This window comes from Lissotriton helveticus, chromosome 1_1, assembly GCF_964261635.1.
Source record: "Lissotriton helveticus chromosome 1_1, aLisHel1.1, whole genome shotgun sequence".
In the NCBI taxonomy this organism is placed as follows: Eukaryota; Metazoa; Chordata; class Amphibia; order Caudata; family Salamandridae; genus Lissotriton; species Lissotriton helveticus.
In genome coordinates, this window is record NC_136057.1 from 568,757,321 (window position 1) to 568,781,721 (window position 24,401).

Below are 24,401 nucleotides of genomic sequence, written 5' to 3' on the forward strand. Positions count from 1 at the left end.
AATGCCAGAAACCGGTCCCCGGAAGCTTGTTTCCTTTCCAGTAAAGAATTGGCTTGGTAGTTTGGTCTGCCCTGTTCCCATGATGCACTGGGCCAGGGTCAGACTAATTTGCATGTAGCCAGGTTCTGAACTGGGATGGTGCAGTGAGCTAAAAAACGCTGATGGATCAAGCCCTGATCTCTTGACTGGGTAGGAGTGTTCTGCTTAATTCAGATACTCTGTCCATCACCACCCCCTTTTGAATCTTTTTGTTTTCAAGGCATCTGTTTGGTAGTCCCCCTAGGTTAGGGAGGATCCCAAAATCATCACCTCTCTCACTGCGTGGTAATTTTTCAGTTTCACTTTTGTGAAAGTACTATATGCACTTCAGCATTTAAAGATAGAGATACTTATTTTTATCATAACTGGTACTGTGCTGGATGCCATTTGCAATTTTTTCACTGTGCAGACAAGTACACAGTGTCATCAGCTACGCTGCCCAGACTACGTGTCCTACGTGAAGTTCTAAGTATACTACGTGAAGTTACGTATAGTGCTGCTACACAAACTACACCCAGGTCTATTAAATACACTGCACACTGCCCTTTGGGCTGTATAGGTCCTACCTTATGGGTGACATATATATTTAGGATTGCAAATTGTTTATTTTTCAAAGTCACATTGGCAGTTTAAAACTGCACACATTTCTGCAAATGGCAGGCCTGGGACGTATTTTAACGGGCTACTTAAGTGGGTAGCACAATAAAAGCTGCAGGCCCAATAGTAACATCTAATTTACAGGGCCTGGGGACACACAGTACCACCTTACTAGGGATCTTTAAGTAAATTAAATGTGCCAATTGGGTGTGGGCCAATTTTATCATGTTTAAAGGAGTAAGCGCAAGCACTATCTCTCTGATTAGCAGTGGCAAACTGCACAGAGTCTTACGGCCAACACAAACACATTTCAACAAATAGGAGGTGGTAAAGCAAAAGGTTTGGGGGAAGACCACATCAAAGGCTGTCAGGTCTAACAGTTTGGCGCTCCAAAGCTCCAGGTACTTGCTTCATCGTGGTTTCTCAGTCTAAAAGATGTTTATTGTATCTCGATTAGCTAGTTCCTCTATGAAATTATTGCAGCTCATTACATTAATGTATCCTCTTTAAAAGTGAGATATTAACATGTCCCTCTCCATAGGCAAATCCTTAGAAAAAAGGCATGTATTGCCCACCTTAAAAACTTTAGTCCCAGGTCCATGAAGAAATGTCTGTCAAACACACTAAACCATTTATCCACTAGTCTATCAATTTTTCACATTCAATGGAAATTTATATAAAGTTAAATACATTTCAGTGCAATTTGATGATGCCAATTTTTAGTCAGAATCAAGGCCTTTATATGATATTTTTATATTTGCACGGGTGATACCAACTAATTTTCTTTTGTGACTGCTTACCTAAAGCCACCTATGGTAGACCACATCGCTAATTGATTTACATAAGCACATCCACTGCTGTTATCCATTTCAAATTCTATCTTACTTGGTTCCCTTCTGTAAAATGTAGCAGTGCAATGTCTCTAACATGTCAATCTGTGATTTATTTTAGAAGCAGCCTAAACGCATTTCAAGAGAACTCCTTGTTTTCAACCTGCAACTCAGACTGCAAATGTTCATCAAGCCAATGGGATCCTGTTTGTGGAGACAACGGAATGACATACATGTCTGCTTGCTTTGCTGGCTGTAGAACTTCTGCTGGATTCGGGATAAATAGAGTAAGCACATCTTTCTATGTCATCTAAATTTCCACATCCCTTGCCTTTTCTCTGAACATCTTGTATTTAGGTCATTCTGCTGACAGGGACCTGCTGTTGAAAAGTGGATTATTAGTAGTGATAAGTAGTGACATACCATTAGTAATAAGGCCACAAACACAAGAAAAGATTCAGTTAGGGTCTCAATAAATTATTCCCTTGCTCAATACTTGGTAGCTGGCAACGAGCAGGCAGGCTTATCTAGGAGACAGGTGTGTGAGGCAGTAAAAAAAACCAATACATTAAATAAGTGAGACACAAAACACTTTTCAAATTTCTTTAAAATAGATTATCTTCTTATGAACAAATACACATCAAACCGACAAAAAACCAATGTAGGGAACCAGAGATATGAATTTTAAAAGAATAAACACTTTCTAGCGCTTAAAAACATAGAGCGCCACTTTGGGACATTTGGTCGTGATGACCGGGACAAAGACAAAGTTTTGAGGCTGACCGCGATAGAGCTCCGGTCGGATACACTAAGCCGGAGGCCTCAGTAAAAATTTTACCTCCAGACCATAATTTTCAGGAGCACGATCCTAAAATGCAAGGCTGGTAGCAGTTGAAGGTAGCCAAATTGACTTTCGACGTCGAGTCAGTCACCTTATGGAGCTTTTTGACATAAAGTTCCCAAACTTCTTAAGTCTTCTGGAAATTTTTCTTGACATTCCTTCTGATGGTTCAAAGTGTCCAAAACACAAATCCAAGGGTCTGGAATATCCTAGATGGTCTTTGGGATGTCTGGACTACAATTCCCACATTGCACCTGACAAAATCCTTAAACGTCCACTGGACACATAAAATAATGGGGACTCTTGGCGTAGATGATGCAGGTGTGCTCTGTTAACCTGTAGCTTGCAGGAGTCCACTCCTTAATCCTTCTTTAAGCAAGCAAAAGTCCTTAGGGATGTAGTACAAAATTGTGCAGTAGGTACAGTCCTTCAGAGTGTAGCACTTTGGGTGCAGATCCAGATTCCAGCAGGGCAGGTCTTCTTCTCCTTGTAGTTTCAGCCAGCAGAGGAGTTACATATCTCTCACATATTTATTCACAGTTTCTGGTCACCAAGCAGGACCACCACTGACCAATGGGATGCAGGGAGCCACCCAGGTGTATGACCACTTCCTCCAAATTGTGGCATATTCTTGTCCCCACTATTCTCTCAAAGTACAACATGGAGAAAGTGACCTATTTGGCTAATCCAATCCACTGATGAGGCTCCATTTCACAAACACACCCCATCCAACACCTTGACTAATCTAATTACTGAGACTTGTGTGTGGCTAAGGGTGTAGGTTGTGAGGGTCAGCCTGTTCCTGTCCCAAACGGTCATTCGCCGTTTGAAAACCAGTTTAGGTCCTCTACCCTCTTCCAGCCTTTTGGCTTCTGCAGCTAAAGATCTCCACCCACACGAAGTCCATTGTCTACTCTGACAGGACAGTGCACATCTCATCAAGCAGCTCTGGCCCAGCCTGGTAAATGCTAGCGATCAGGTGAGGGCAGCTGAAACACTGGATTTTAGCTCACAGAAAAGAAAACTTCTATAACATGTTTTCTGTAATAGTTATTATAAATCTACCAGTGGCAAGTTGAGGATTTGACATAACCATCAAGTCTTTTAATGATATTTCTAGCTCACTCCTGTCATTATTTATACTTTAATAAAATATCTCAATGTTTACCCATGGAGCTATTCACTACAATGGGGAAACACTGAATAAGCAGTGTTTCTCTCACCAGGTCTTAGAAAAAATCTTTTAAAATGTCCCTGCTTATAGTTACAAGGCACCCTGGGGCAATTTGAGATTTTGGAAGTACCTTTAATTCCAAAGTTGAATATGCATATATTTTACAATTTAAAAGCAGTCCGCAAAGCTGGATTTTAAAATGACAGCAGGCAACTCAGCAGTGCACACTATAGTGCTGGAAATCTGCTTGGCCTCTAAACCTCCCTGCCCTATTAGATACTATGGATTTATAGGTAGTTTTATTCCCCCTTGACTTATTGTATATAATAGGGACTTACAGGGTTCTGTGATTGGCGAAGTATAGTTATACCTAACCATCTACTTCTATTCAGAGAGCAGGCCCTGGGTCTGGTTAGCAGAGCCCAGTGCCCAATCAGAGTCAGAAAACCAGCACCAAGTAGTCACAATGGGGGCAGAAAGAGGGGGGGGGGGGACGGCAAACAGGTCCTGGTTTCTCAGGTCTGCTGAAAATAAGGTATTATATTAGAATGCACTTCCTGCTCATGTCATTGATAATGCCAATATGTTAATGTTTTTTCTTCATAACTAAAGACATGGATTTAGTATTCTAGATTTGGAATCCTGTTTTTTTAACGTTTCATTTTATTAGGAACAAAGTATCACAGGTAAAAACATTGTTACGGCATGTTTTTCTGCAGTACTTCAATCAACACCGTTCCCACTAAGTACACAGTTCACCAATCAAAGTGAAAACATTGCACCTTATGATCAACTTGGAGCACATTACTCCGATTCATGCCTTTATCTAGCAAATGGTGGTTGACAGATCTCCCCCTGTAACTGTTCCATTTGTTCCATGTTTGTGTCCAATTGTTGGGGCATCCTTTTGAGACATATACTATCATTTTGGTAAACATACAGTAGTCCATCTCATTTTCCCAAAGTCTCAAGGACGGCAGTTCCTGTGCCTCCCACAACCGTGCAATATTCCACTTAGCAATCATCATCCCCAAGGACACCCACATTTTATCCCTGGTGTTTAGGTCAGTGGGACCCCAAATTATAAAGACACCGCTTTATTTTACAATCAGTTGTGATGCCCTTTACTCTCATCATACAACTCGTCAACCCCGCCCAAAATTGTGGGATTGCTTGGCATTCCCAGAGCATGTGTATCATTGTGCCGCCCTGCCCACATCTCTTTGGAAAATCTGCGTCTATCCTATAGGCCATCTTCACAAGCGTCGGCCCTGAGAGTTAATTCAATGAAGTATTATGAGCTGTACAGGCCTGAACCTGGAAGAAATGGCTGTTTCCCTAAACGAGGCAAGAGCCTCAAAACATTCCCCGTCATCCAGTCCCACTACACAATAATCCCATTTGGTTCTGAGATGGAGAAAGGGGTCAGGCATGTTATAAACAAGCTTTTTGTAGATTAGTGAAATTGCCATCTTGGGAAGGGGCTCGTCTAGTATCCTGTCCTCTAGCGGGGATAACTCTGGTGGGTTCTCCCCCCAGGTATTGATGCCTGTAGCGCTTGTCTAATCTGTAAATATCTGACTAGTTCTGTATCAACTAGTTCATATTCTGCCTTCAATTGGGCGAAGGAAATTACCCCCCGTCCTCCATAGGTCCCCAACCACAGAAATACCAATCAAGTCCCACCAATCAAAGCATCCAGTGAATCTTAGAGTGCCTAGTAGTGCAGCATACCAGAGTGGAGAGGCTAGCGTGATCTTATCTTTCCAGCCCAAACTCGTTGTGGCAGTCCACCACACCTGAACGGCATTGTCAGTGGGCCCTGTCCGTTTCAATTTGGAGGGGTTAGCATACAGGGCGCCCTTAAAAGCTCTGCGGGGGAGAAGCCATCCATTCTTGTTAAAACCCGGATCGCTCTGCGGTCCATACGTACATTGGTTTACTGCGGTGAGTTGAGCCACCCAGTTATATCTTTTAATGTCCGGGAGGGCTATACCCCCATCATATCAGCCTCTAGGGAGCTTAGGACTTGATATCCAAGGCGGCTTCCCCTCCCATAGGAGTTCTCTCAGAGTGCAGTCAATCGATTTAAAATAGCCTGCTTTCACTGGGTGTGGCATGTTTTGCAAGGTGTAGAGGAAGCATGGAAGGGACATTATTTTGAACAGGGCTGCACACCCCAACAGGGTCAGTGGGAGCATTTTCCAATGCAAGACATCACTCCTGAGTCTTTGCAATGGGGGAGGATATTCTGATCATGAAAAAGCATCAGGCCCTTGGACACATGGATGCCCAGGTATTTGAATTCTGGTGTGACTTCGACAATAGCGAACCCTCTGGGTAAGATTGGCGATTTACCACTGAGGACATAGAGAACAGGCTTAGACCAGTTAATAGAGTAGCCAGAAAACTGTCCAAAAACGATGAAGTACTCTATTAAGGGAGGACGCCGCTGATGTCAGGTATAATAAAATGTCATCAGCATACAGCGAAATGCGGACCTCCAATTCCTCATCCCAGCTTAGCTCTCAAATAATCAGGAATTTCCCTATCCACATCACCAGAGGTTCCAAAATGAGGGCGAAAAGTAGTTGGGAGAGGAGGCAACCCTGTTGAGTGCCCCTTCTGAGCACAAAAGTTGAGGATACTCGGGTATTAACCACTATTTGAGCCAGCGGATTCGCATATAGGAGGTGTATCCATCACAGATGGCTCGGGCCAAACCCCATTTTTCTCAGTACTGCGAACATATATGGCCATTCGATGGTATCGAGTGCCATGGCTGCCTCAAGTGACACCACCACTGTGCCTTCATGTATCGTGGTGGCCCGATCTAGCACCCCGTGCAATCTCCGCAGATTAAGAGAGGTATTCCTGGCTGGCATAAAGCCAGACTGGTTGGGGTGTACTAGCTTCGTAATTACAGGGGAAATGTAGACCCCACTCACTGTGGTCTGCGGGACTTCTTCCGTCTGCACTGGCAACTCCTCTCTCTTGGGACTTTCAGTAACATGGTCCTGTGGGTCTCCTGACTTCGCCCAGTCCCCCTTCCTGGGACTTCAACGTGGAGCCTGCGTGGCTCCAGATGTGTTTCCTCGGGCTCTAGACCAGCTTGATGGAGGTGGGGTAGGCTCCCACCTTCCTTCTGGGACAAGCTCCGCCCCAGACCAGGCAACCTTTGCCTGACTTCCGGGTTGCATTCCCGTTGCAGCAATGCGGCGCTGTCTTCCTCCAGTAAGTGCGGGGTGGGCACCTTCCAACACAGCTGCAATGCAGGTTGGGCAGCCACCCAGGACCAAGCAATGGCAGGGTGGGCACCCGCCTAACACTGTAAGCGGCAGAAACATGGGGTGGGCACCTGCTGTTTAACTATGCAAAAAGCACAGTAGGTTCTCGGTCGGTAGTGTAAAATGCGGGGTGGGGATCCTCTTTCGAAAAATAATCAAAAAGTGGACTGGGCACCCGCTCCATGAGGCGGCATGGGGGAATCCCTATGAGGTGGATTCCCTCTAAAAAGCATGGCAGCTCAGCGATGTGCAGCCCACGCTCTCCTCTTTCTTGGGGCAAGTAAATTATCTTGCTCACGAGGTGCTAGAGGTCCAAAAAGTCCTTTGAGGTCCATGGGGAATAGCTGGGTCCAGGGAGGCCAGCACACAGGGCCCTCCAGCAGGGAGGCAAGCACCTGTGGTGGTTTCTCCTGGGCCTCCAGCAGCAGCAAGCCCCCAGCAAGTCCAAAACAGCATCACAATTCATGTGGTCACAGCCCCTACAGGTATACTCATTATCTCTTTTGTCCTCAGTACAGGGCTTGGTGAAACCAGCAAAAACTGGTTCAGGGGGGAATTGGGTAAGGAGCACTCTGTTTACTGGGCTCCTCTTTCCCTTTGTCAGGTGGGGGCTTTTTGATTAGACACACCACAGGTGGCGGAGTAAGCATTGTACAGGGCAGGCACAGACCTATTCAGGGTCAGGGGATTACTCCTCCCACTATTTCCAATGCAGATGTCCCATTCAGCCTAGTGCTGACTCAGCCTGCCCCTCCTGGAGCCACACGCCTCTCCCAGCCCGTGTCAATCAATAGCCAGACATGCATTTCACATCATGCAGACAGACACATAGCATACAGAAATTCCAACTTCTAAAAGTTGCATTTCTAAAATAGTTATAATAAACCTGCCCTCCCCTCATTGCGCAGCATTTATTATGACAATTCCAAATATACTAAACTTCACTACGCTGCTCCTCTCATATTAGGAATTACCAGTGAAAAACTTTTCAGGAAATCCCCAATGCATTCCTATTGGAGGGCAGCCCCACAGTAGTGAGAAACTAAAATGGTTGTTCATCACTACCAGGACATGTCCCATACTTAAGGTACATGTCCTATCTTTTACCTACTATGCACCCTGCCATAGGGCTTGCTAGGGACCACCTTAGAGGTGACTGACATTTAGAAAAAAGGGGGTCACAGACATGGCACCTACTTTAGGTGCCATGTCGCACCGGCAGAGACACTGCACGCAAAGACCCTGCAATGGCAGAGACCTGGGATAGGTTTGCAAGGCTACTTTGGAGGGTGGCCCAATCAGCGCTGCAAGCCCACCAGTATCATTTAATTTACCAGCCCTGGGTATATGGGATACCACTTTACAAGGGACTGACAGATAAATGAACTATACCAAACAGGTGTAGATCAATCTTACCATATGTAACATAGAGAGAGGTCGCAGTTTACACTGGACAGCAGTGTTAAAGTGCCGAGAGGCCTAAAACCACTGACACCATGTCAGAGAAAAGGCTAGGAGAAAGGCAAAAAGTTTAGGGATGACTTTGCAAAAAGGGCCAAGTCCAACACAGGGATTCAGAATACAAGCAAAAGCTGTAAAAAGCCACTGAACCCTTCATTTGGTACAAGGTGCCTACGCCTTAACTGAGTTGGCAATTACAATATAAGACAGAACCAACTCTCACTCTTCTGTAGCGCAATATACAAAATTGTTCTCAACACTTGCAGGCAAATTCAAGCGTATACCCTCAGGCCCTTGTTTATTTAAAAATAGATTTATGGAATGCAGCGAATATAGTTGTTTGCATAAATATGGATTTAGTACGTTTGCAAGTAATCCACCATCTGCTGCAAATCCTAAAGGTTTTACCAAAACAAAATTTGTTTCTAGCTCAAACAGATCAAACGTTACTAAAAGAACATGAACCCATACTGCTGTGCAGTGGACGGCTCTTCATAAAAGTTGACTCAGTTACTTATTGCTGTATTTGGATCTTCAACTGGTACTAATGCTGTGGAACCTATGCCCTAACATTAATAACGTGAATAAAATGAAAAATAATTAATGTGCTGGATTAGGCAGTTTAATTTGCATTTTCTTGCTGAATAATTTAGTGTATGCTGTTGCATAATTTGTTTCTCCCAAGCCACATGATTCGAGTGGCCCTGCTCATAAGGGAAGTGCAAGAAAACCATTTCATTATGTGTCAGAACATGTGACAATGAAAGGCTAAAATCAGCAGTGGCTACCCCATAAATAACAATTTTGAGTTGAGGGGCTACCATTTGCTACTCTAGCTCCCCCTTTGCAACTCTCTGGCATGAGTCTAGAGACTCAAAGCAGAAGACAGTAGGACCTGTACGCAAAAGCACCTCCTCTATTGAATGCGAAGCACCAGAAGGACTGGGAGACATTTTCCCTCCTCTGCCCAGAGATGTTTTAATTTATATGCAACAAGGGAAACCCAAGAATCCTCAGGGACCTCGAATAGATAACTGTAGCTCAGAATAGTTAGCACACAATCATTATAATAGATGTCTTGTTTATAACTAAGTTCTTCAAATGCATGCAGTTTTAGTTTTATGCTTCAGACGTGGAAAAATATGGTATTTTGTTGCATTTTCCAATATTTCTTCCGTCTGGGCTGAAAAATACAGGGCAGACCAGAAAAACAGAGCCAGGTGGCAAACCTAGGGTACAATCAAGAGATATCTAGATATCAGCCAGTCTTCTTTCTTAATTCTGTAATGTTTAATACAGAAATCTGTAATCTTGTCAAGCTACCAACATATCCTGATTGTATTTCCATGTCTCTGTCCTTCCCCAAGGCTTCCTCCACAGCATTTGGTTCCAGTCCCCTGTTCCCTACTCCAGGATGAAATCGTGTCTGGTTGAAATCATGTCAAGGGGTGCCACTGTTATGCTACACTGGTGTCAAACGTATTGATACTGGCATGAGAGAGGAGTTTTTCATGTAATCCACAGTTATTGATTGTCCTAAGGTAGCTGTATAGATAAAGCCATTGCTGTGTCATGAGAATGAAATGAGAGCAGGGAAACAACTATTGCTCTAGGGACTTGGCAGCCCATGATTTGGTGAATGATGATGGCATATATATGTTACTTCCCTGTTCACTCTCAGGTTACAGAAATCGCTATGTATCTATCTTCATGCTACGAAACACGCTGCACCCACCATCGTAGTACTTTGAGCAATTTATTGTAAAGTCATCAATACCAAAGAAATAACATTTGTAAAGCACACATTCACCCTAAATTCAATCAATCACATTGTATTTATATAGGTCTGCTTGTCAGCCGTTAGGCTCTCCAGTTGGTTGCTGCAGGTCGTAGTCAAAAGGCCAAGTCTTGAGTCCCATCCTGAAGTTGGTCAGTGAGGGTGCAACATGGAGGTGGATGGGGATGGTGTTCCAAGCTTTGGCGGAGAGGTGGGAGAAGGAACGTCCTCCAGTGTGGCTGTGGCATACGCGAGGGATCTCTGCCAGGGCGAGGTGTGCAGAGCGAAGGTTCCTGGGTGGTAGGTTGAAGTGTAGGTGGTGGTTCATGTTGTGGGTCCTTGGTCATGGAGTGCTTTGTAGACGTTAGTCAGAAGTTTGAAGTGGCATTTCTTTTGACCTGGGAGGCAGTGGAAGTCTTTTAGGTATTGGCAGATGTGGTTGAGGATCAGTATGGCCACTGTGTTCTATATCGACTTGAGAATCTTTGCATGAGTTCTGTGGTGGTACCTGCATAAAGGGCCCGATTACGATTGCGGTGAATCCGCATCCTCCGGGCCAGCGAAAGCCACCGCCGGCCCGGAGGATGCGGATTCACCGCTGCGGTGAGCGAAAAAAACCCCGACAGATTAGGATGGCAGGGGGGTCATCTGTGGACGGGGAGACCGTCCGCCACTTTTCCGTCGCGAGACCGCGGCGGAAAAGCTCTAATATGGTGGCGGTGTCTATCAGACACCGCCAGCCATATTAGGATTTACTTTGTGATATGCCTATCCGCGGCGGCAATGCCGCCACGAAAAGGCATACGGTCTTTTCTTTGGGGGCCCGTTGTGGGCCCCCAGGGTGAAGGGGGGGTGGGGGTGCACATGGGGGGGTACCTATGGTATCCCCCTGTATTTGCATGCACAAAGCGGCAGGCACCGCGCGGTGCCTGCCGCTCTGTGCATGCAAATGCACTGCATGCAGTTTTCACAATGCGACGGGCGCTGCTTCAAGCAGCACCCGCCGCAATGTTAAAAATACAGGATATGACCGCCAGGGTGGCGGTCACATCCTAATTTGCACGGAGGGACCGCCGCTGCCCCTGCGGACGGTCCTTCCACCTCTGGGGTGGCGGACGGCGCAGGTCCGTCCGCCATCCTAATAGGGCCCATAGTGTGTTGCCTTAGACCAGTCGGCTGGTGATGAGGGCCTATATTATCGCCTTCCTGGCGTGGAGCCACTTAAATATCTGGAGGAGCATGTGGAAGCAGGCTGAGGAGATGGCGTTGACTTGACATATTATGGATAGTTCACTATTGAGGATGATGGCGAGGTTGCAGGTGTTGTCTTTTTGCATAGGGGCGGGTCCGGTCTCTGATTGTCACCAGGAGTCATTCCAGAGGGTTATGCGTTTGTCAATGATGAGGACTTCCGTCTTGTCCGTGTTAAGCTTAAAACAGTTGTCCCTTATTCAGACTGAGACATTCCTCATACAGTTGTGGAAGTTAGTCTTCATCATGGTGGGGTCCGCTGGGAGCAATAGGACAATCTGGGTGTCGTCGGCACACAAGATGATGTTGATGTTGGGCGTCTGAGGATGTCTGCAAGTGGTATCATGTAGACATTGGAGAGGGTTGGGCTGAGGGATGAGCCCTGGGGAACGCAGCGTAAGTTGTGCTTGTCTTGCAATGTAAAGGGAGGGGGTCAAACCTGCTAGACATGGTTCCCATCCATTTAATCACATTGTCTGTGATGCAGATCTGGCATAGGCAATTGATGAGTGTTTTATGGGAGATGGTGTTGAATGCTGCGGACAGAGAAGCAGGATCTGTTGAGTAGGGTGCCAATGTCATCTGTTCTGGCAATTAGAGCTGTCTCGGCACTGTGGTTGTTTCTGAAGTCTAATTGGAAGGGGTCCAGTAGGTTGTTCCTCCCCAGGAATTGTATTATGGCACTAGAATAACATATGTTACCCCACAGTACTAATGTTATCAATTTTGGAAGGGTGAAAGGCTGAGCGGACTTGTCAGGATTCAAACCTTTGACCAAGAAGTCAAGCACAGATCCCTTTGGTGGATGCATTATGCAGTGAGCCAGCAGACCTGACAAGCCATCAAATTAACCCATAGAGCTTCAGTGGTCTGTCTTGTTCCTAAAAGCCAACAACAATGCCATTATTGAACCATGAGGCAGATTGACGTGTCTCTTGAAAATGTCCAACATTTTCTTGGATGGAGCGGCAATATTATACACTGAACACTGTACCTAAATGGTTTTTGTAAAAGGCACTTCCTATGCTAATCAGTTCAGTTAATATGTCTTTATTTCGATTGATTCATCATAAAAGACAAGCATTAAAAATATACATAAACATCATCCTTAATCTTATTACACAATAATTTAAAAAAATAATTAAGCATAACAATAAATACTTGAGCATAGCCATAAAAGCTGATAAAAACATTTCATTTCTTAGTGAGGTACAAAATATAATATGCAGAAAGGGTGCAACTACCAAAGTAAAACAGCAGCTATTTTAAAAAAGCAAATAATAGCGAGCTCAGAAAATATATTAAAACAATTCAAGTAACTACTGTTAGGCCTTTATCTAAGTGGTTGGCTCTGATTATCCATATCCAGCCCAGGAATTTTGCTACTGCAATTACCATTGGTTCCCTTGTATCAGTCCTCATAATCCTTAGAGCCTCCAGACCCACCCGCGTTACCATGTTTCTACAGATTGGTTTAAGCCATTTCATTCGGGGGCTAAATAGGCAGGGCATACAAAAAATATATGACCAAGAGACTCCTTCTTATCCTTACAACAAGGGCAAAGCTCTTGCACCTGTCCTTTCCATTTTTTAGTGAAGGATCTTATTGGGAGGGAACCAACTCTAAGCTGGTGGTAAAGCTTCCTGTCAATACTCTTGGTGATTATATCCCAGTAGTCTTCTAAGGATGGATCAAGTTTATGTTCCAGGAACCTACTGGACAGTGAGGAGGTGTTTATCATATTAATGTGTTTTTGACGCACTGTCAACCAGTATAATGCCTTAAAGTCCTTCTTTGTTGGAAAGGAATTGTTTGCCAGGTCGGTCCATAAGTTACTCAAACCCATATTTTCTTTGGCAAAAAGTGCCAATTCAGGAGTGGTCCATATTCTCCTCCATAAGGCCGCTGGTTTAAAGCGTGCCTCATCGTCTATTTCATGGCAGCCCAGGTCCAATAACAAAGGCTTTAGGGCGCTGGAAGGGGGGAGGCCCACAAGGTTTCTAATTAATTTATTTTGGAGTCTAACTAACGGGGAAAGGTCCGCAAAGGCCCAGAGGTCCGCACCGTACAAGATCGCTGAACTTATCTTGGCATTGTAGATTTTCAGAGCGGGACCTATCCTTTTAGTTAGAGAGGTTCTCTGTTTCTTAATTAAGCACCCCGATAGCTGCGCAAACTTAAGAGAGAGAGTATCAATCTGGGGTTTCCAGCTGATCCTCCTTTCCAAAACGACCCCTAAATATGTCATGACATTCACCTGTTCTAATTTAGATCCATTCATGGAAACATGCGCAACCACTGGTCTATTTTTTGATAAAACCATGAATTTAGTTTTTGATACATTAATCTCTAGGTCATTTGATTGGCAAAATTCTTCAAATTTGCTTAGGGCTGTCTGGAGACCCTTCAGAGTTTTAGACATTATAAGGGTATCATCCGCAAACATAAGTAGCAGAAACTTGGTGCCACCTAAGGCTGGTGCGTCAGTTGGAAATGCTGCAAAGTACTGCACCACCCTGTTAATGAACAACAAAAACAGGGTCGGTGCTAGTACGCACCCTTGCCGGACACCACGGGGGCACCGGGGATCTCTTGGTTACCTGCCCTTGTTGCCCCATCTGACCTGTGCAAAAGTAGCTTCATATAATATAGTTACCAGTTTTAAAAGTTCCTGGGGCATCCCCGTGGTTCTTAAAGCATCCCATAGCTTGGCTCTGGGGACTAAATCAAAATCAGACTTAATGTCTACAAATACGGCGTAGATAGTGCCCCCTCCCAGACTAACAACCTTCCAATATATTAAAATAAACCTGAAGACCTGTTCAATCGTACTACTGCGAGATCTAAATCCAGCTTGAAGGGGGGATAAAACGTCCTCTAAATCCATCCAACTCTGGATCTTTGCAAGCACCATCCTGGCAACTATTTTTTGGATGGCATCTATCAGACTTATCGGGTGGTAGTTCCCCGGGACAGAACGGTCCCCCTTTTTAAATATGGGCAGGATCTCAAACCCATGCCAAGAATCCGGGATACCAGCCCCCCTTGAGATGGCATTAGCTAAGAATGTAATGTATGGTACCCAGTTAATTAAATCATATTTGAAAAGATCTGCCGGAATGCAGTCCATTCCAGGTGCTTTTCCACCTTGGACTTTTCTTAATGCATCCTCTACGTCTTTACAATAAAGTTTGACTGAGAGTCATTGGTCTAGGAGAAATAGTGCCATGGGCGATTTCTGTTTCTAATTCTAGTCCCCTAAACTGAGACTGAAAGTGCTCAACCCAATCTGCAGAGGTCACATTATTAGCAGGGACTTGTGAATAGCCAGAGTTCCCCCATTTAACTATATGCCAGAACTTAGTCTGGTTTTTCAATCTACTGGCCTCAAGAAGCTCTTGCCAGTGCTGGTCATCCCAGTCTTTTTTGGACTTGCTTTGGATTTTACGATAGGCTAGCCTTGCCTTCCTAATCTCCAGGGTATTTCGAGATTTTATAGCTGTCACCAATAAGCCATGTGCATCACGGCATAATTTATTGTACCATGATTTCCCTGGTGGTTGGGGTGGCAACTTAGTGGGTTTACCGCTTTTAGTGAAGTGGAATTTCAACTCCCTGAACAACTGCTCATGGAGTAAGATAGTCTTCTCATTTATCTCTACTTGGGATGGGAGTGCTTGCAGGGCACACAGAGTGCGGGAAACATCATGGGAGATTTTATCTAGGGTTAAGGGATCGTCAATTACCCTGGCCCACCGTACCCTGCGCAAGGCGTTAGTTAGCAAAGCCTCCGCAGTGTATATTTCAGATGGTTTATTTCTCTCAAGACCCCTTTCTATTTTTAGACTCAATAGGAGCGGATTGTGGTCACTCTCTGGACGGTCAGGAATTATCAAATCCCTGAGAATAGACCAGTACTCGACCTTAATAAGGATATAATCTATATGGCTTGTACTAAAACCATTATCAAAGGTTGCCTTGCCAATTTTATCTGAGATGGAACGACCATTTACTGCTCTTAAACCCCACTCCAGGCAGAAACCCATCCACTGTAAAGCTGCTTCGGTCCACCTCTTTATTGGGTTCAAGTCAAGGTTAGGAATATTCCATTGAGCATCCTCCTCCGCAAAAATGTTTTCCCCTTCATATATTAGCGGTTCAAATGTACAGTTAAAGTCCCCTGCCACAATCACATAACAGTCCAACCCAACAGTATTAAAAAGGGAAGCCAACTCATTAGGAATTCCCGATCCCCGCACTCCCGGCTGGCCTCTAACATACACATTTACAATGAGAGTCTCTAATTGATTAGGCCGTTTCAACTTCAAGGCGAGTATATCTGGGCTTTCTACCACAACTTCAAGGGGTCTATAATTTAGTGATTGCCTAACCCAAATGGTTAGGCCACCGGAAGGTCTGCCTTTTTTCCCGCTTATTGCTGCTTTATAAAAATTCAAATACCCAAGGCGATGGATGGGATCCACTGCCCAAGTCTCCTGGAAAATCAGGATGTCCTGGTCGTCCACCAATTCCGACCACTCAGCAATGGATATTTTACTTTTTAACGCTGCTATATTCCAGGAGGCATTTTTCACCGTTTGGGAGTCATCCATTTTGTTGTCGGTTTATATACATTTACAGGCCATTTGATCCTATTATGACCCACAATCGGGGGGCTCTATGTTCGTACTCACCAAACTTTGAGCATCCTTCCAACCTCCCATGGTGTTCACTGAGCTATACTCCCCAGAGAGCCCTGAATTTTGCTCAGCAGAATGACTTCATCCTAATCCAAATCTGGAAAATCGCTATTTAAATGAATCGACCCACCATCAAGATCCACCGACCTGCTTTTTCCTCACCCAAAAACTGGACCGCCTTAGAACCTTTAATGTTGTTCTCATGTCAATCCACCTCCTCTAGCCCAGAAAGTACCTCGTACCAATTTAACAGAGAGAGGTGGGGCTCAACCCTAACGTATGGGTTAAAGCTATATGGTCTCTTAATGAAACCATCGCAGGGATAAGTGGTTGGGCATGGTGGAGCTCGGACATAGAAATAGTTCAAATCGAGCAATTGAATATCACCCACTCCTCCAGACCCTGCTTCATAACATATGTATCTGACCACCCTTGGATCTCTGAAATTTATGATTATGCTGTCACCCTCTATGTCCTTTTGTCTACACCCCACCCAACTCACCCTTCTGACATTTCGAATTTCTGCATTTGTAGATGGTGGGAGTGTTCTATTCCTATTTAACCAAAAGGAGACCTTATTTTTCAGCTCTCTATGGGTTTCCAGCTTTTTCTTGCTAACCCCAGGGACTTTTGCAAAAATTACCGTGTATGGTACGGACTCTAGGGGGAGGTCAATACACGGCCACCTCTTATTTCCACCCTCTTTACCCAATACTGTTTTCCTTTGTGTTGACCTCACTCCTTCCTGGTCTTGGGATACAAGCTGGATTTCTACCTCCTTTTCTCGTCCCCTTGTCACCATCCACAATGTGTCGTGGAGATTTGCCTGGATCTATACTCCGCTCAACACAGGACAAAGTATTCTGATTTTTGGCACGGCTGATTACTTCTTGGGGACGAACCATGATATTCGTACTTTATCCGGGGGCCTGGGTTTCGGAAACTCGAGACTTAGAGTCCACAAAACCTTCCACTACCTGTTTCAACATACTAGAGTTTGTTGTTACTATTTTTTCTAGTTTCTCCAAGTTAGCATTTATTAATTTGGTTCTCTCCAAGAGTGGTAACAACAGTGATTTCACAAGTTGCTCCATTTGAGCTAAGAGACCCTCATTTATACCATTAGCGGCACATTGTGCAGGCTGTGGATTTAGATATCTAGCGCTTAAGGGGAGTGTGGGGGATGTCCAGTGGTAGTTGGAGCGGGGGTAGGTCTGATGATTTTAGATACCTTGGCTGATCTTCCCTTTTGGGGCCCACCTCCTCTCTTTCTTTTGCCCAGCAACTGTTTGGCCTTGGTACATTTACTGACTGGTGAATCAGGAATTAAATTAATGTTGGTTGGGCTATTTAAAAATGGCGATTTTGATTTCCTTCGCCTAAACCTGAAGGGGGCGAACTACCGATAGTAGTAGTCGGTGAAGTGCAGACCACTGATCCCTCAAATCCTGCCAGCATCAGGCTGGATCTCGGGCTAGGATCTCCAATGGCAACATTTTCCCGTGGTTGTTCTTGTGTAACCACAGACCTAATGGTGCCAAGAGAAGAGCGTTTAGCATGTAGAAGGTCAAAAGAGAGTCGTTTCTCAGTTAGAACTATCTCTTTTTCAGGTACTGCAGCGGCCCTGGTAATAAACTGATCAAGCGTTCCAGTTACTGTCCCCCCAATAGTAGAGGCCGTAGCCTTTCTTCCCTTCCCAGAGCGTCATGCCATTAGAATGTGTGCTCCGGAAACACTGGAGAGAATAAAATAGGCTGAGGGGGCGGAGCTACGACCAGTTACCTTATGACCAGATTTGCGATTAAAACATACACTTAATAACTAAAAGGTATTTACACATAAAATCTCACTTTACAGTTCAAGTATTAAGGGGGGGGCCCAACCCGGCCTCTAGTGGCCTCGGATGGCCTCAGACGGTCCCGCCCTTGTCCCGGGCTTCTCCCGGCGCCCACCCGCGCGCGTCCCGCGATGCGCGGTAGTAGCTAAAACTATATACAGGTAGGAAGCGGGCGGGTAGAGTCCCCAGCTGCGTCCGATGGATTCGCACTACTGCTGCTGGTCCTCGCAGTCCCGCACTCAGTCCGGGTTCCCCAGGGCCTCCAGGAATGGAGATCCAGGTAAGGGAAGGCAAAGAACGCTTAAAAAACAATGAGCCCGCAAGTCACTGCTGCGAGCGGCTCCCGCGAAGTGGGGGCCGCAAGCAGTTATATGGGAGACAGGAAGGAGTGGGCGGGAAGAGTCCCCAGCTGCGTCCGATGGATTTGCGCTACTGCTGCTGGTCCTCGCAGTCCCGTACTCAGTCCGGGTTCCCCAGGGCCTCCAGGAATGCAGATCCAGGTAAGGGAAGGCAAAGAACGCTAAACAATGAGCCCACAAATCACTGCTGCGAGCGGCACCCCTATGTTAATCAAGGTGCTCTCAGATGTGACAATCAAGGAAACTTAGAACAATGAAGTTCAGTGAGTTGACTACGTTTTGTCAAGTGGGGATACTAGGATTCGAAGGCACCCACCTCATTTTTTGGGAAATGTACTGTGTCAGTTTAGACACTGGATAAACATCTCTGCTCTATACCATTTAAAACAAAATAATAGTGACTTTAGTTCGGATTTGTCAGGAAATAAACAATACACTGTGTTAAGTAGCACAAATAATGTAATTGGAAACCTTTGCCATGCCTTATACACACTATAACCAGCAGGATGGTTCTGTGAGAGGTATTATCACCACTGAAAGAGGTGGTGAGGGTCAATTCTCAGGCTTCATTGGCTGAGCCGATTAGCATTAATATTGCTGCATGCCATATGGAACTCATTTCTCTACAATCCACAATTAATTGTACTGAATTCACCTACAATATAATCTGGGTCCCCCTGGTTCCTTACCCTATACAGAGCGATTCCTGACTCCTAGATGTGGTTCAGAGAACATTCAGATGTAAAGTGCAGCTCAAAGAGCATTTGTGCATGTCTGGTCAAGTTGGATCCAGATTACATAACAGAAGGATGCAATAGGGAGTGGTGAAAGTGCTTTGTAATGTTGTTGTATTGTAATGTAGCGTTTGTATAGCACTTTCCTACCCCCTCAAGTGATACTGTTGCTACAAGAAAGGCTGTTACCTAGGTTCTCAAATTTTGGCGCAGTGTGGCAATGGATTTTAGCATAGGTTTTCCAGCTACACTCATAGACTTAGCAACAGGTGTTGTCATCAACATTGTCTGACATCAGATTTTGTGCATAGTTGTCTTTTCAGAACTGAAGATAAGATGTACCAAGCTAAGAAGTGTAACAGAGATAAAAAACAATTTAGCAGATATTTTTCATCTATGCCTACAGGATTTGGAACAATACCTTGTATCAATTCAATTCAATAGAGACTTTATTTCGGTTTTGATTCAAACCACAAAAGTAGATATACAATATTAGCAATTTAAAACACAGTAGTTTTTAAAACATGATGGATAAAGTGCAAGAGTGAAAAAATAAAGCGTATTCCATACATAAAAGTTCATTATAAAGACAATTCAGTCAGCAAGGACCATCACTGGTCCAAACAATTTCTCAACTTAACAGACAATTTTAAAAATTCAGTAACTTGGAGAATACTGTCACTATGTAAAAGTTGCAGATACATTAATGCTGGTCTGATCTGGTTAAAATTGATTTTCCTTAAAAGATCTACCAGATAGCGTTTGCGCGGGTATTCATAAAATTTACATAAAAATATAAAATGCAGCATATCCTGTGGAGACTTTCCGTCGCAGCCACAGGATGCAGCAGATTTATTAAAAATATCATTTTTTGGTCTAATCAGCAGATGACGAAAGAGATTTAACCTAAACCTTGTTAACAGGAACTTCTCCTGGGACGTCAGCGAGCCCGTCAAGTAGGGCTCCATCGTTTCACATGTTTTTAGCATAACAAATTTTCTTACACTAGGTTTCAGGAGCTCCTCACCTTCTCTTTTAACCTTTCTGTCCATAAGGAAGGCTCGCTTAGTTGCCTCCACATCACCCTTTACAATCCCGCTCGGGTGTTCAAACAGATCCAAACGGCCGAGCCTGGAAAACTAGATTTCGAATATTTTAACCAAGGGGTGCCCATTGCCTTATCCTGATACAGGTAATCTCTCACGATCAGATGTGTCAGTGGAATGCCCTGATTCAGCCACAGTTTTAGCCAACAGGTCAGCGGGCGTAAAGAGAAATTATCACCCAAGTATTGCGACCCTAACTCTTCATGTACTACAAAATTGGATGTACCTGCTGGGACACACAGGAGACGTTTCATAAAAGAGTTTTCAGCAATCTGCAGCTGCTCTCCGGGCACATAGCCCCATAATTCACTACCATAAACGGCAGTCGCCACTGATTTTGCATTGTACAGTTTCATCATGGCAGTATTAGGTTTTTTCCCCAGTTTCAATGCAAAGTTAAAAATAGAAGCATTCACCCTGACCAATTCCCTTTTCTTTTTATCAAGCTGGGGACCCCAACTGAGGGGATTGCTACATCATCTATTTTAAAAAAAAAGTTCCTTCTTGGTTGTTGGCCAACTTGCATGACGAAGGATTTAGAAATATTGACCATCAGGTCTCTATCCGTCATGAACATTTTAAAAGCATTTAATAAAGCTTGAAGACCCCTCTCGGTTCTAGAAATTAGAACCGCATCATCTGCGTATAAAAGGACAGGAATACACCGCCTGCCAACTCTGGGACAGTCAGCCTTCACATTCTGCAATACGTTATCGAGCTCATTAATATAAAAATTAAAAGGAAAGGGGGCGAGAATGCAACCTTGACGCACCCCCTTTCTGATGTCTACCTTGTATCCAATATGACTGCCCCAAAGCCCCCATAATTTAGGAAAGAATAGCAATAAAGATATGTTACGATAAATCCGAGATTTCAAGGTGCACTGCAGTGTAATTTCTTCCTTTACTACAGTTAAAGAAATGTCAAAATATATTGTCTATCTAGTAATGAATAAAGAAAATAATCCTTCCTGCTTTTTGTTTTAGTCATATGGAAACTGTAGCTGTATTGAAGCAGAGAGCTCTCAGTCAGGAAATGTCTCAGTTGTTTTGGGCCAGTGTCCACGGGGAGACGATTGCTCCAGAATGTTCCTTTACTATGTAATCTCACAAGTCTGTGGTGCATTCGTATATGCCTTGGGTGGAGCCTCCTCCTACATTATTTTGTTTAGGTAAGTGAAAACAAATCAGAGGTTTCATTATTTGTAGCATTTGTTCATGGTAAAATACTTTTTCAGGTCACTGTACCTTTGTGGTTTAAACTAAATATCAAACTAATTATAAAAACTGTGCAAAAATAGGAGATTGTCTTAAATGGTCAAAAATCACAAATAAACAATATCTGTCATTTCCAGCCAAGGCTGGATTGTGAGTCACTGTTAGATGGTAGAGTGATGAAACACTAAGCGCTAATGACAGGGAAAAATACAAACATTGGCGAAGTTAAAATGTCTGACTGTTAACACGAATCATGACTAAAACATTTAAAATGCCTATTTCATTTGAAAATAATGTAATGTCTGTAATGTCTGATGATTCTATGTATATAAAATTGTCCTCCATGCCTTACAGTGCAACTAATCCATACACAATTGAAAAGTATAAAAAACAGCCAGTAGCAGGAGGTTTACCCTGTGTGGGGCCATGGCCCAATCAACAACAAGTGTTGCAGGAAGCTGTACTGTAAAGGTTGATCTAAATAGGCAAAACCAATATGTTGCAAATATCCACAAATTATATTACCAATTACAGAAATTATGCCAGTTCAAGCATTACACCAATGTCATCGTTCATTTTTCTAAGACTGTCTACAGAAAATCATGAATTACCACTCTCATGCCAGCATTAACATTATTTAGTAGTGGAGAGCAACAAGACAAGAATGCCCTCCAAATGTCAGGATCTACCACGTTTGCATGTTTAAATTTGTCAATGGTAAAAACTGGTGTTACCTTTCTCCCAATGAGAAATTATTTTGTCCATCATCGGATATCACACAGTGCACCCAAAATAAGAAGTTAAAGACATCTAATCACAAAACAAATGGAAAAATATGAATATATATTATTAATATGATCCTTTTATCTTTGTCTAAACCAGATGTGGCATATGTCTTACTCATCCCCAGCTCTACTGGTGTTAGTGAGAGACCAGCAAAATGTGTGTTGACTCTTGAATATCCCCAAACCTGTTTATAGAAGCATGCATTGAAAGATATGCCGTATACCTACTGCGATTTCCAAGCCATACCAAAATGATATAATGCAAAAGCTAATGGATCTGGTGTCAATGTGCTACTCAGTTACCATTCCTGCAAGCCTGTCTTTTATGTGAGACTACACAAGCATGCTAACATGCTGTCAGAATGTGTTGGCATATTAAATCAAGACATATTAGCTTTGCTAATTTGTCGAATTTCACAAGCTGAATGTTCACTACAATGCTCTTCACAGGCTTAATTTCTTCAACTGTTTACTATATTTATATTTTAAAAATATGTAATGTGCTAAGAAGAGGCTCTTCCTCCGGCCTAAACGAAGTTATAACTGTTTTTTTAAGTTTGAGTTTATTGAAGAAATAAAGAAGGGAAGGAGAGGGAAGGGGAAAAGGATACAATCATCGTAATGATAAACATATACATAAAATAAGCAATTCAATAAAAACTCTCATTAAAGGCAAATAGAACAAGCATGTAGGTTATATGAACATCACCTACGTATATGAATGAAAGGTACCATAAAATATAGCAGAACGTAATGTCATAAGAAAAATGCATTAAAGAAACAAGAAAGAAACTCATGGTGGTTTGCGCACCCCAACTGTGCTAGGGTCTGGCGAGGCATGTGCTGGTGCAAAGGAGGAGAGATATGTTACCAAAGGGAGCCAAATCAAATCGCGCTTAATTGCAAGTGAAATGGGAGATACGTAATTAGTATCTAGGCGATGATGGAAGCAAACTGCATTCCACCAGGATTGAAAAGAGACATTTGCAGCCTGTTTCCAATTAGAAGTAATGGTGTGGAAAGCCACAGCAACTAAGAGGTCAAGTAATAGATAATGAGAAGAGGATTGTGGAAGTGACGATGATAGGGAACCTAGAAAAACTTGTGAAGGAGAAAAAGGGATTTGAAACTGGAATATCTTTTGTATTTGCGTCCAGACTAGATGCCAGAACTTGGAGATAGGAGGGCAATCAAACAGCATGTGTTTGAGATCTGCAACGGGACAAGAACAGGACCAACAAAAGGGGGAAGTGTCAGGTGAAAAACGGGATAAAGCAAATGGAGTACATAAAGTTCTGTTATAAATGAAATATAAGGTTTGGGTAGTATTAGCAGCTCTAGAGGTTTTATGAATCTTAGCCCATATTTTGTCCCAAAAAAGCACTGGCCAGTCCTGAGAAAGATCCAACTACCATGCAGTCTCAATTTTAGATTTCAATCTGTCAATGGCGTATCGGAAAGAGTTATAAATAGCAGAAGCTGAGGGAGAGGATTCCAATAGTAAAGAAGTAGCTTTGCGATCCAAAGGAATGTCAGTAGACGGCGACAAGGAGCGAAGATATAAGATCAGGACTGGGAGAAGGGCATTATATTGCGACCGAGCAGAAGAAGGCAATGAGAAAGAGGATTGAAGTTCCTGGAATGAGAGAGGAGTATTTTGAGAGATTAATTGAGAAATCCAACGTAAACCTCGAGAATGCCATGTCTTCCAAAAGATGGTGCGATTACGAATTTTGAAATGAGAATTGTGCCAGATCGGCTGTTCGTGAATGGAAAGGAGGGAGGGATAAGATGAGGTTAAGTAAGGTAGGAGAAGATTACGGGAATGAGAGATAACAGGTGTACGAAGGCGAACTAAAGAAGATGTGAAGGATAAGAACTCGCGAAAGGTAAAAGGGGTAAGAAAGGAAGATTCCATACTTAACCAGACAGGCGGGTAATAAGGAAGGTCAGAAGAGAACCAACGGGACGTTTGCTTCAAAGAGAAGGCTCGGTGATATGCCCTGAAATCCGGAAAGCGCACAAGAGACTGGGCCTTATCCTTACGCAGTGAAGCCAAAGCTATCCGAGACCGCTTGCCATTCCATAAGAATTTCAGCAACAAGGAGTCAATCCGTCTAAAGAAAGAAACTGGGATGTGCACAGGAAGCATGGAAATGGTATAAAGAAGAAGAGGGGATAACATAATTTTTATGGAATTAAGCCGACCCCACCAGGACAGAAAGAATGGATTCCAGCGCTGAATAGCCGTTTCCATTTTCTTGAAGACATAATCAAAATTAAATTTGAGAATATCAGATAAGAGAGGAGCAAACCAAACACCCAAGTATTTGATCTTAGATGATTGCCATGAGAAACCCGTTTGAGAAAAAAGATGTTTTTGACAAATAGGGTTTAAAGGTAGA

General features: G+C 43.6%; 1 protein-coding gene across 1 annotated transcript in view; it reads left to right on the plus strand.

Moving 5' to 3' along the window:
- Positions 1 to 24,401, plus strand: part of LOC144813832 (solute carrier organic anion transporter family member 1C1-like) — a 490,557-nt gene that overhangs the window by 384,639 nt on the left and 81,517 nt on the right. The window contains exons 11-12 of the mRNA XM_078674055.1: positions 1,588 to 1,753; positions 20,981 to 21,165. Coding sequence (XP_078530181.1) covers positions 1,588 to 1,753; positions 20,981 to 21,165 — 351 coding nt within the window. The remainder of the gene's footprint in view (positions 1 to 1,587; positions 1,754 to 20,980; positions 21,166 to 24,401) is intronic.